At 42.8% G+C, this 12,993-nt stretch overlaps 1 protein-coding gene across 6 annotated transcripts in view; it reads left to right on the top strand.

The window, feature by feature from the left end:
- The window catches only part of KLHL12 (kelch like family member 12), a 38,741-nt gene extending 27,561 nt beyond the window's left edge, over positions 1-11,180 (top strand). For 2 of the 6 annotated variants that reach the window (XM_005540461.4, XM_065539720.2), the window contains 6 exons: positions 5,259-5,365; positions 6,588-6,783; positions 7,556-7,714; positions 8,026-8,124; positions 8,879-9,065; positions 9,642-11,180. In XM_005540461.4, coding sequence (XP_005540518.1) covers positions 5,259-5,365; positions 6,588-6,783; positions 7,556-7,714; positions 8,026-8,124; positions 8,879-9,065; positions 9,642-9,768 — 875 coding nt within the window. In that variant the 3' untranslated portion in view covers positions 9,769-11,180. The remainder of the gene's footprint in view (positions 1-5,258; positions 5,366-6,587; positions 6,784-7,555; positions 7,715-8,025; positions 8,125-8,878; positions 9,066-9,641) is intronic. The other 4 variants (XR_012431589.1, XR_012431588.1, XM_074033201.1 and 1 more) reach the window with 2 other exon arrangements.
- The last annotated feature ends 1,813 nt before the right edge of the window (positions 11,181-12,993 follow it).

Raw genomic sequence — 12,993 nt, 5'->3', positions numbered from 1 at the left:
ATGGGGTTTCACCACGTTGGCCAGGCTGGTCTTAAACTCCTGGCTTCGTGATCCACCTGCCTCAGCCTCCCAAAGTGCTGGGATTACAGGTGCGAGCCACTGTGCCAGGCCCCCATTTGTGTTTTATAAATGTGTAGAAACAAGGCCGGAAGGAAATTATGTTATATTTTGGTGTGTCTTTGTATTGTGGAACTGTGGGTAATTTTTTTCATAATACTTGTCTGTATTTTCCAAGTTTTTTAGCAGTAAAAATGTATATTATATGTTTTATAATCACAAGGAAAAAACTTTTCAAGTCTTTTTAACAGGGAGGGGTAATATGTGAGTGGGGATGGTGATTATACTAGTCCTTGAGTTATTTTTAAATATTCTAAAAGAAAATCATTTTTGTGCTAGAAAAAGCTGAACAGGCAAAATAAAGACTTCAGATTTAGCTAACATTGTATCCATTCAGTGTGAAACACTGTTGCTCTCATAGTTATCAGAAGCTCTGTTGGCAGTTGCTGGGGAAGTTAATTACTTAAACTCACTTTGGTAGACAGTCTGTCAAAACACAGGATCTGTCAGGGGAAAACAGTGAAGAGAGTCCTTCGCAGCAAAGAAGTTTGAGAATCAGTGATCGAAGGATCCCAGCCATTTAGAGCCATAAAACCTATGTCTGTAATCCCAGCACTTTGGGAGGCCAAAGCAGGAGCATGGCTTGAGCTTCAGGAGTTAAGAGAGCAGCCTGAGCAACATAGTGAGACCTCCTCTCTGTAAAAAATTAAAAAAAAAAAAAAAAAAAAAAAAAATAGCTGGGTTTGGTGGCACACACTGTGCTCCCAGCTACTCGGGAGGCTGAGGTAGGAGGATTGCTTGAGCCTGGAAGGTCGATGCTGTGGTGAGCTGAGATTGTGCCACTACACTCCAGCCTAGGTGACAGAGGAAGTCCCTGTCTTTTAAACAAAACAAAACAAACTCCTTTGCAAATCACACCAACACCTCTTACCAAGTTCCACCGTAGAATGTTTATTGGGAAAATTTCAGCCAACAAGAAGTACTGACCGTTCTCTGGGTTTTTATTATAATCTATTTCCTTTCTACTTATTTTCTCCCACCCTTCAAAAGGTACCTGAATGAAATATCAAGAAAGAGAGGGGTTTTTATTTTATTTTATTTTTGAGACATTCTTGCTTTGTCACCCAGGCTGGAGTGCAGTGGCGTGATCTCAGCTCACTGCAACCTCCACCTCCTAGGTTCAAGCGATTCTCCTTCCTCAGCCTCCAGAGTAGCTGGGACTACAAACACACACCACCACACCTGGCTAATTTTTGTATTGTATTTGTATTTAGTTTTTTTAGACAGAGTCTTGCTGTGTTACCCAGGCTGGGGTACAGTGGTGCAATCTCTGCTCACTGCAACCTGCATCTCCCAGGTTCAAGTGATTCTTGTGCCTCATCCTCCCGAGTAGCTGGGACTACAGGTGTGTGCCACCACACCTGGCTAATTTTTATATTTTTCATAGAGACGGGGTTTCACCATGTTGGCCAGGCTGGCCTCGAACTCCTGACCTCAAGTGATCCATCTGCCTCGGCCTCCCAAAATGCTGTGATTGCAGGCATGAGCCACTGCTCCCAGCCTTCTTTATTTTATGTTACTTTATTCTTTGAGACAAGTTCTCACTCTGTTCCCCAGGCTAAAGTGCAGTGGAACAACCTTACTCACTGCAGCCTTAACCTCCTGGGCTTAAGTGATCCTCCCATGTCAGGCTCAGGAGGAGCGGAACTACAGGCATTTGCCACCACACCTGGCTATTTTTTTTAGATATAGGAGTCTTACCATGTTACCCAAAGTGTCCTTGAACCCCTGGGCACAAGAAATCTGCCCACGTTGGCCTCCCAAAGTGCTAGGATTATAGTCATGAGCCACTGTATCTGACCTCTTCATACATATATATATATATATATATATATATATTTTTTTTTTTTTTTGGTTGGCAGGGTGGGGCAGGGAGTCATATAAAGCAACAGAAATAAGAGCTGAAAAATCAGGAGAAAACTTTAAAATTTGCATAGCACAGGAAATACCTCTTGGTTGGTGTGGGAATTTTTATTCATACATATATCATCTGCTGGCATCATACTCATCTACATGGGAAATGTGTCTGGATAAAAGGATCACGCTTACCTTGTCTATTCCAGTCAGGAAGAGAAGAGGTGGAATAAGAAAAAGGAATATGTAGGGGAATAGTGTTCCCAAAGAAAAAACAAATAACTTGTGGTCCTGGCTTCTCCCAATTTGAAGTACTCTTAGGCAGACATAAGTGAGTTCAGTCACTAAAGAACCCTTCATTCATATGCTTTGAATTTTTTTTTTTTTTTTTTTTTTTTTGAGATGGAGTCTTGCTCTATTGCCTAGTCTGGAGTGCAGTGGTGCGATCTCGGCTTACTGCAACCTCTGCCTCCTGGGTTCAAGTGATTCTCCTGCCTCAGCCTCCCAAGCAGCTAAGATTACAGGTGCGCACACCGCACCCGGCTAATTTTTGTATTTTTAGTAGAGACGGGGTTTCGCCATGTTAGCCAGGCTGGTCTTGAACTCCTGACCTCAGATGATCTACCTGCTTCAGCCTCCCAAAGTGCTGAGACTATAGGCGTGAGCCACCGCGCCTGGCCATGCTTTCATTTTCGAAGGAGCTGACTCCTGAGACCTACTTGCTGGCTTACTTTGGAGAGGGTCCACTTTATTTGGCAAGTACATAAGACAAGTGTCCTCTTAGAAAAACTCCACGGTTTATGTGTGGGTGTATATGTTTTATTAAGAAAAATCTCAAACATAAAAACAGTAATACAATGATCCCCCATACCCATCACTCAGTTTTAACATATCAACACATAGCTTTTTTTTTTTTGAGATGGAGTTTCGCCTTGTGGCCCAGGCTGGAGTGTAGTGGCGCCATCTCAGCTCACTACAAGCTTCACTTCCCGAGTTCAAGCATTCTTGTACCTGAGCCACCCGAGTAGTTGAGATTTCAGGTGTGCACCACCACACTCAGATAATTTTTGTATTTTTAGTAGAGACGGGGTTTTGCCTTGTTGGCTAGGCTGGTCTCGAACTCCGTACCTCAAGTGATCTGGCAGCCTTGGCCTCCCAAAGTGTTGGGATTACAGGCGTGAGCCACTGTGCCCAGGCTATTTTGAAGCAAATTCCAGACTGGATATAATTCCATCACTATGTGTCATACTTCCACGTGTGTCTCTAAAAAGGATAAAATTTTTGACACATCTAGAATGCCATTATCACTGTTTAAAATCACACAGTTCCTTATTGTCATAAGTACGTGTATGTGTAACTTTTTTTCCATAATTTTTTGTTGTTTGTTTTTGAGTACTTACGTTGTTCAAATCAGGAGCCAAAGTCCACACGTTGCTAGTGATTTCATGTCTCTTTTCAGTCTCTTTTTAATACAAAGTGTTTCCATCCTGTTTTGGTTTTTACTAATCAATTTATTTCTTGAAGAAAACAAGCTATTCGACCTGTAGAATTTCCCACATTCTGGACTCTGCTGTTGGCATCTTTATAGTGTCATTTAACATGTTCTTCTCCTATGTATTGCCTGTAAACTAGTGGTTGGACTAGAGGGTTGTTAAGAGTCAGCCTCAATTTTTTAGAAAAAAGACTCATTAGATGGTAGTGTGGTCCTTCCTATTCATCACCATTAGGAAGCACACAATGTCTCATAGTAATATGTTAGCTTTTGAAATAATGATTCTAGCCCAGCAATTGATGATAATTGTCAAATCCATTACTTCATTAGGGGTTTATCTGTGTTTCCTGTCAGCTTCAAGGTACTACATTTGCTCTTTCAAGTCCAGGTTACTTGTAAGATCACTTTGGTCTCCTAGATGCTTCCTAGTGATTGAATTTTCCAAAGCTCCAGCTAACTGTTCTCTCCATGAGTTCTAATTGAGTTCTAATGGAGCACATGCACAGGGGATTTTCTCAAAGAGACTTTGCTCTTTGAAAAAAGCCAAGCCAGGTGCTGTGGCTCATACCTGTAACCCCAGCTACTTGGTAGGCCAAGGCAGAAATATCGCTTGAGGCCAGGAGTTTGAGACCAGCCTGGGCAATATAGCAAGACCCTGTCTCCAAGAGCCAGGGTAGGAAGTATTTTATCAGAGTAAGGCCTTAGGGGAAGGGGAAGATATAAAGGCTGTCAGAATAGCTTCTTTGGGAAAATAGAGAAAAAGACTTTTCCTTTAAAACTCTAGTCTTTTGTTGCCTTGTGGTTTTGATGAATTGGCAGGGAATATGATCATATAGTTGACTACATTGGAGAAGGAAATGTTCATGAAAAAGAGATTTTAGGCCAGGCACAGTGGCTCATTCCTGTAATCCCAGCACTTTGGGAGGCTGAGGCAGGAGAATCACTTTAGGCTAGGAGTTTGAGATCAGCCTGGGCAATATAGCGAGACCCTTTCTCAATTCAGAAAAAGAGACTTTAAATCCATCACTTGGATCCTAAGTTTCAACATGCAGCTTTTTTTTGTGACAAGGTTAGGAGAGTTCTTTCCCTATTACAACAAAAAAACCCTCCCAATTTGGGTTTTTTCAGGCTGAGAAGTGCAGAGAGTGCCTTTAGCCTCTCACCTGCACTTAAGACCTCAAGTATTATGTCAGCCAGTCATCTCAATAGGTTGAAATGGTGCAGTGTTGCCGGGCACGGTGGCTCACGCCTGTAATCCCAGCACTTTGGGAGGTTGAGGCTGGCAGATCACCTGAGGTCGGGAGTTCAGGACCAGCCTGACCAACGTGGAGAAACCCCATCTCTGCTAAAAATACAAAATTAGCCAGGCATGGTGGCATATGCCTGTAATCCCAGCTACTTGGGAGGCTGAGGCAGGAGAATCACTTGAGCCCAGGAGGTGGAGGTTGTGGTGAGCCGAGATTGTGCCATTGCACTCCAGCTTGGGCAACAAGAGTGAAACTCTGTCTCCAAAAAAAAAAAAAAAAAAAAGAAATGGTGCAGTGTCATGTTGAAGTTTGCTTTCTAGAGTTTTAATGTTGTCCAGAAATTTAAGTTTCAGAGACTTGAGAGCTACAGCCTCAAGGAGAAATAACTCCCCATTCGACAGCCTTATGATTATCTCCCATTTCAGATTGCATCCCTCAGTCACATAAAACAAGACATCCTAGAACTGTTTCTGTTGACACTTCCCTGTGACTAGTTACCCATCCAGGGATGCTGAACTAACCCATCTTTTTTCTGCCTTTGTCTTCAGGAGCCAATGAAGTGCTTTTGGTGGTTGGGGGCTTCGGAAGCCAGCAGTCTCCCATCGACGTGGTAGAGAAATACGACCCCAAGACTCAGGAGTGGAGCTTTTTGCCAGTAAATAATGGTGAAACCATTCGTTGGGAGGGAGCTTAAATGTCCTCAGTCTCTGGGTCCAGATCATAGCTAATCCAGCCTTAGGAGTAGAAAAGCTATTCGTTGGGAGGGAGCTTAAATGTCCTTAGTCTCTGGCTCCAGATCGTAGCTAATCCAGCCTTAAGAGTAGAAAAGCCTAATAACAGGATCATGTTTCTTACAGCAGTCTTGTGCACATAGTAGGTACTCACTAAACAGTTTTTGACTGTTTAGATTAGAAGATTATGCCTTAGTAATGTCAGTGGCCCTGTGTCAAGGTAAACTCAGATGGCCACCACTAGTTAGGTGCCTTGCCAAGCTGTCTGTATAATTCCCAGCACATTTCATTGGTCATGCTGTGTTAAACTGAACTGAATGTTAAATTGTGTGTAATTGAACCTAGTGTTCAGTTGAGCTAAGTTTGGGCTGGGCATGGTAGCTCACACCTGTAATCCCAGCCCTTTGGGAAGCTGAGATGGGAGGATCCCTTGAGGCCAGGAGTTCAAGACCAGCCTGGGCAATATGGTGAGACTCTGTCTCTACAAAAAAGTAAACAAAAAAATTAGCCAGGCATGGTGGTGCATGCCTGTAGTCCTTAGCTACTTGGGAGGCTGTGGCAGAGGATTGCTTGAGCCCAGGAGTTCGAGGTTGCAGTGAGCTGTGATTGTGCCACTGCAGTCCAGCCTTGGTGACAGTGAGATCCCAACTCAGGAAAAAAAAAAAAAAAGTTTGTATCTGTCTTCCTCAGCATGTCTCTTTCAGTGCTGAATGAACAATAGTACTTTCTAAGAAAACATGGAAATCCAACCCTTCTACCTTTTAAGGTTCTTGTAATAAATCCTGGCCCTTTGATTAGCAGTGTGGGAATACTTTTCCACTTTATGGAAGGATATCAGTCTCTTAGCCCAGTGCCTTATGGAAAAGAAAGGAGTCAGATACTAGATAACAGAAGACTGTTAAATCTTTTGGAAGCCTTGGAAAGAGGCAGATGTGCAGAAAGCTTGTATCTTTAAGAGCACCACAAGCATTTCGTTCAGTAGATAGCTATTTGGGAGCCACTTGAGGATGAACCACTCAGGGAGGGTTCATGATAACAGGTGAAGAAGCATAGAGGTGTGCAGATGCAACAGGGAAGATGGCAAAAGGTAAGGCCTAAAACTTGCCTAACTGAAATGCTCTGTACCTCTTCTCTCCAAATCCATAGAGCATCACTCGTAAGAGACGTTATGTGGCCTCAGTGTCCCTACATGACCGGATCTACGTCATTGGTGGCTATGATGGCCGTTCCCGCCTTAGTTCAGTGGAATGTCTAGACTACACAGCAGATGAGGATGGGGTCTGGTATTCTGTGGCCCCTATGAATGTCCGACGAGGTCTTGCTGGAGCCACCACCCTGGGAGGTAGGCTGGATGTGCAGGGCAATTATTTCCATCTTACTGTGGCTGGACCAGGGTTTTTAACCTCTCCTGTTGTCTGGCAGGAGCATGAAATATGGAGAAAAAATTAAGGTCAAATGTTACTATTATTTGAGATAGGGTCTCTCTTTGTTGCCCAGGCTGGAGTGCAGTGGCACGATCACGGCTCACTGCAGCCTCAACCTCCCCAAGCTCAAGCGATCCTCCCACCTCAGCTTCCTGAGTAGCTGGGACTATAGGCATGCACCACCATGCCCAGCTATTTTTTTGTATGTTTAGTAGAGACAGGGTTTCGCCATGTTGCCCAGGCTGATGTCTTACTCCTGAGCTCAAGTGATTCACCCGCCTCGGCCTCCCAAGGTGCTGGGATTACAGGTGTGAGCCACTGTGCCCAGCTGACAAATATTCCTTTTTGCTTTCAGAAATATCAGTGTAATAGAAGCTGTTCGATATTCATGGATGTTTCAGTACTGACTACAAAGTTGGCAAATCAAGTTCCAACGTGCTAGGTGGGGAACTGGCACTAGTTGTATTTTTGCAAACTCCCAGGTGGTCTTTGAATGCTTTTAAGGATTTTATTTTACCCCATTCTTTTTGGATGTCTTCCTTGTCTATAAAACTTAATTGACTTATCTCATTAAAAAATACTTTGTTTTTGCTCCCAGACTTTTAAAGAATCCTTGGAAAATTTGTAGAGGAAAGAGTTCTTAGAAATCTGTCATTCTCTAATAGTCTGTAATTTGTTTATTCTGAGCAGATATGATCTATGTCTCTGGGGGCTTTGACGGAAGCAGGCGTCACACCAGTATGGAGCGGTATGATCCAAACATTGACCAGTGGAGCATGCTGGGAGATATGCAGACCGCTCGGGAAGGTGCCGGACTCGTAGTGGCCAGCGGAGTGATCTACTGTCTAGGTATCGAGTCTGGGATGCAGGAATGGGAGAGAACTCAATGGGTAGTGGACTGTGAGTAAGGATTCCTTTTTACTAGGATGAAGTTCATAGACTTCCCTTCAACTAAAACCCTGGTGTGTGTTAATATATTTTCCATTAATTGGGATTATCTTTTTCTTATAAGCAGAAAGTAGGGTACTGTCAGATTTCTCTTATGGAACTCTTGGGGGAAAATTGAAACTAAAATAGTTAGTTGAAGCACTCAGAGAAAGACCGACCAGAAATGGGCATGAGGATTTACCACTCTTTCTGGAATGATCTCTGTCTTCCAGGAGGATATGACGGCTTGAATATCTTAAATTCCGTTGAGAAATATGACCCTCATACAGGACATTGGACTAATGTTACACCAATGGCCACCAAGCGTTCTGGTAAGACTAGATCTGAGGGAAGGGACAATAGATGGTACTGTCAGACATTTGCATATATAATGGTGGTGCATGGGGCAAACTGTAGATTAATGTAAAAATGAGATTCTGCTCTCCTCCTTATCTCTGTTTTCTCTAAATATTAGTGAAGATAAAGACAGTTGATACTTAACAACTAGATTATACATTTGTAAGCAAAAGCCTTCATGTCTTTGTTCTCTCCCTACTTTTTAGAATATCTAGTACAATTTTGTCTGTGTAGTACATGTTAAATAAATGTTAAATAAAGTCTCTAATGCATAAGGACAAAAGAGTAGCTACTTACCTTCACCGAGAACTTTTTGAAGTGGAGCAGGCTGGGATGTAGAAAAGGAGAAAACACTGTGCCGTTCTGGTTTACTTATTCTGGGTAAAAATTGCTTCAGAAGCATAATCACAACTCCTTTCCCTCCATCAACCTTTATTGCTGCCTTTTTTTTCTCTTCCTCCCTTTCTCCTAATTAGAAGGGTTGGGCTCTGAGTTAATGAAAGTAAGGAGAACAATTGTTACTTACCTTTTATCATTTCAAGTCCAAGCCAAAGGGTTTATAGGTGGAATAACTTGTGCTGGACTAGATTATTCTAGGCCCGTATGGACCCAGTCCATATCTCTCATCTACTCTAGAACTCAGCTAGTCATTAGTGACGATAGTTTATTTCTGTAATTCAGATTCTAGGCTTAGTACCATTCGTTTGCTAATGCCTTCATTTTCCCCAGGTGCAGGAGTAGCCCTGCTGAATGACCATATTTATGTGGTGGGGGGATTTGATGGTACAGCCCACCTTTCTTCCGTTGAAGCATACAACATTCGCACTGATTCCTGGACAACTGTCACCAGTATGACCACTCCACGATGCTATGTAGGGGCCACAGTGCTTCGGGGGAGACTCTATGCAATTGCAGGGTGAGGATTTAGAAACTAATCCAGACTCAATATGTAGCCAGAGCCAAGAGTCTATGTGATCTGATCCTCATTTTTGGATGGAGACAAGACTTGGGTAGGGGTAGATATCTCCAGTGGCAACCTGATATTTTTTATTAGATTTTTTTTAGTTTTTAGAGACAGAGTCTTGCTCTGTCACCCAGGCTGGAGTCTGAGTAGAGTAGCTGGGACCACAGGTGCATGCCACTGTGCCAGACTAGTTTTTTATGTTGCCTAGGCTGGTCTCCAACTCCTGGGCTTAAGCAGTCCTCCCACCTCAGCCTCCTAAAGTGCTAGGATTACAGGCGAGAGTCACCATGCCTGGCCTCCAGTGGCAGCCTTAATGAAGGACTTGTGTGGAAAGGAATAGAAGGCGAATTTCTTTCTTTCTTTAAATTTTATTGAGACGGGGTCTCACCATGTTGCCTAGGCTGTTCTCAAATTCCCTCCTGGACTTAAGCAATCCTCTTACCTCAGCCTCCTGCGTAGTTGGGATTACAGGCACGTGCCACTGCATGCAACTGACTCATTTCTTTCTTTTGCTTCTTTCCCACTCAGATATGATGGTAATTCCCTGCTAAGTAGCATTGAATGTTATGACCCTATCATCGACAGCTGGGAAGTCGTGACATCCATGGGAACCCAGCGCTGTGATGCTGGTGTGTGTGTTCTCCGTGAGAAGTGACCATTGTTGGAGCACCATCCAGAGCTATTCCAGTCCAGTGGACAGTTAGTGGGAGAATCAAGAATCCTTTCCAGAATGTCTGTTTCTCACTATGTGCACAGGTTGATTACAGGCACCAGTGCAGTGATGATTGTACTTATTTGACACATACTCCCCCTCGTCCTGGGTCTTGCTCCTGAGAAGGGTGGGTAACAGATACTCCAGAGAAAAGAATGCACATTGAATGGATGTGAGAGACCACATTGCCTCTCCCACTGCTTTGGGGAGCATTTTCCTGTCATTTCTAACTTACCACGTGCTTGGTGTACTATATGTATGTTGTGCCTCATATGTTGCAAGGTGAGTATAGCCTACTAGATGTGGGTAATATCCAGCCTAGATGATTGGAAAGATACCAATTTAAGTAAGCTTGGTAAAATCCAAGTCTTTTTTTTTTCTTTTTTTTCCAGGAACAACTACATTTTCTCATCTACAGGTAGCTAGGGGCAACACAGTTCCATTGTAGAGGGAAACCAAAGGGAGAGCCCCACAAAACTTTGGGGGCAAGGGAGAGAGAGACTCATCTGACACTTCTTTTGGAGGTCAGGGTTTGTATATCAGAATTAAAGTTAGAATAAGTGAATTAAACTCAATGTGATGGAATGTGAGTGAACCTAGAACAGCACTGAAGTATGACATAACCTGGAAGACTGAGAAGGGTATATTATTTGAAGGATCTTTTTATTTCCCCAAGGTCTTTCGCACTGGAGACAGCATAAAAGAGTGAACAAATGTTGGGATGAGAGAAGATGACATCAATGTGGGAGTTCACTATAACTGGGGATAAACTAGAAGTACCTGTGATTTTACAGTCGTCTTATTACCTGCCAGGGCTTATCTAGCCATGGCAATGTTTGCCTTGAATGGGGGTGAAAGCCTTTCTTTGTTGAATCAAATACTACTACACTATTACACTTCCACACTATTTATTTGGGGATGGGCTGGGAGTGACAGTAGCCTAGTAGTTCAGCTACCTGATTGCTGCCCCATTCTTTTAGAAGCACACTTCTGCCAAGGAGTGGTTTGTACTGCTGTGTTTGGTACATTTGGTCTTTTTTTCTGGTATAAGTTTTCTTTACTTGTCCTTTAGTGTAGATTTTATTCATCATAGGACAGAATAATCAAGGACAACCAAAATCCTTTTGTTAGTTTCAGTACCTCAGCTAGCAGCATTTCTGAGCTATCATTCAATGTTCCTCCGTGTCATGGAGTGAAATTCTTGTTTTATGGGTATTGGGAGTGTGGGAATGTGATAACCTAAACAATCTTTGCTCTGAAATTCCATTTTCCCCTCTTTCCTTGAATTGTATTGACCTACAGAGTTAATTTCCTTTGTATTTTTTTAAGAAAATATTAAAAATCATTGGTGTCAAGTGCCGAGAGTTTGTGGCTAACCAGCATTGCCTTTAGCAGATATTTGGGAGGGAAAGATGTAGGGATCAGCCATAGCTCCCGTCTCTTCAACCTGTTCATCCTGTGTGTTTGCCAGCTAGTTCCGCTATTTCTCTGTTAGACACAGGTAAGAGGTAGCCACTGTACACTTTGGAGATCCTCTTCAGTAAAATGTTTTCCTGATTCGCTGTATTCATTATTCCCTCTCATGCCTGGAGTTACTTGAAAACCAAAGGAACAAAGAAGAGACGTCTTGAATTCACTTCGCACCCGCTTGAATTTTAGGGTTTCAGTCACACTAGTCCTTTTCTCCATTTGATTTGAATTATGGCATGTGATATATAAACAGCTATGCAGAAGGCCTGCAAAACTGCAACAATCCTGGTGCTTCCAGAGCAAAAGGGAGGAGCAACCACATGAGGAAGTTATTTTCCTTAAAGATACCTGCCAACTTTGGCAGATGGATTGCGCCTGCTAATTAAACCACAGCCTATAAAACGTGGCTTTTCCTATCTCAGGAATAAATCCAGGGGAGGGTGAAGGACTGATGGCTCCCATGCTGTCTTCAGTGCTAATGAGTTTCAGACCAACTTCACAAGTAGTTCATACACTGACGCTACGATGGAATGTTCTACAGAAAGATCAACATGTAAAACTTAGAGCTCCTTTTTCACTCTTTCCACAATCGTACACTTTCACGTGCCCACATATATACACAGAGATACCCCTAATCTGGTGGTTCATCTTATTTTTTCAAGCTCCCATAATTGGCAACCAGCTACTTAGTCATCTAACCCAGGAAAACCAGCAGTTGCTTTGTGTCACCCCCATCACAACACAGACATCCAGCTAGTTTCTAAGTTCTGTACAATTTTAATTGTTCTGAGTCCATTCCCATATCTTTGTTCCCTCTGCTAGCTTCAGGGCCTTTCTCAGCTAGACTCAAGGTAATAGCCACTGATATCCTTACCTCTACTCTTTTTCCTCTCTTCAATCTATTCTTTCCATTTAGTCATAGGTTGTCTCTCTGAAGCACAGATAGGATCATTACAGTACTTAACATCAGACAGTAAATATCGAACAGTTATTTCTGGCCTAAAATTCCACAGATTCCAATTGTTCATGTTATTAATGTTAAATTCCTTAGCATGACATTACATCCATGGAGCTCTGAGTCCACTCTACCTTCCTGATCTTACCTACCTCTACTACCGCTTCTCCCCAGGTGTAATGTGGATCAGCCACAGTGGTCTACTAACCATTCCTAAATTTGTTCTCACCTTTGTTCATACATAATACTATTCTGTCTGAAATAATCTTGCCTTCCTGACAATCCTAGTTAATGAAGAGCAGCGGCTTTAGAGTTGTGCTGCAACCTTTCTGATCTTTACCTTTCTCATTTCCTGCACAAGAGTGCCGATTCCGTAAGGAAACTGTGATGATGATGTGGTAAGTTTCTAAAGGCGCTTTGACATTTTGCCGCATAGTAAATGGTCACAATGAGTAGAAGAGACCAGCAATTAAAGCTTCCATGCATCTTTTTCCAATACCGAAAAGATACATGCCCCTCTAAGTAGTTTAAGAAGCTAGTGTGGCTAAAACTTGATGGGAAGTCCGACCCAGATTACCTTCACATTGCCTCCAATAATGTCCCCATTCAGGAGACTAAATTCAGATCTCAGAAAACTAAACAGGTCAACAGGTTTTAATATTAAGTGAAGCCCAGTGGCCAGGTGGGTATGGAGATATGTCACTGGTCCCAAGAAGTGTCCCTGTCACAAAGCCTGCCGACAG

This window comes from Macaca fascicularis, chromosome 1, assembly GCF_037993035.2.
Source record: "Macaca fascicularis isolate 582-1 chromosome 1, T2T-MFA8v1.1".
NCBI classification, from domain to species: domain Eukaryota; kingdom Metazoa; phylum Chordata; class Mammalia; order Primates; family Cercopithecidae; genus Macaca; species Macaca fascicularis.
This window is presented reverse-complemented; position numbering and strand designations above follow the sequence as displayed.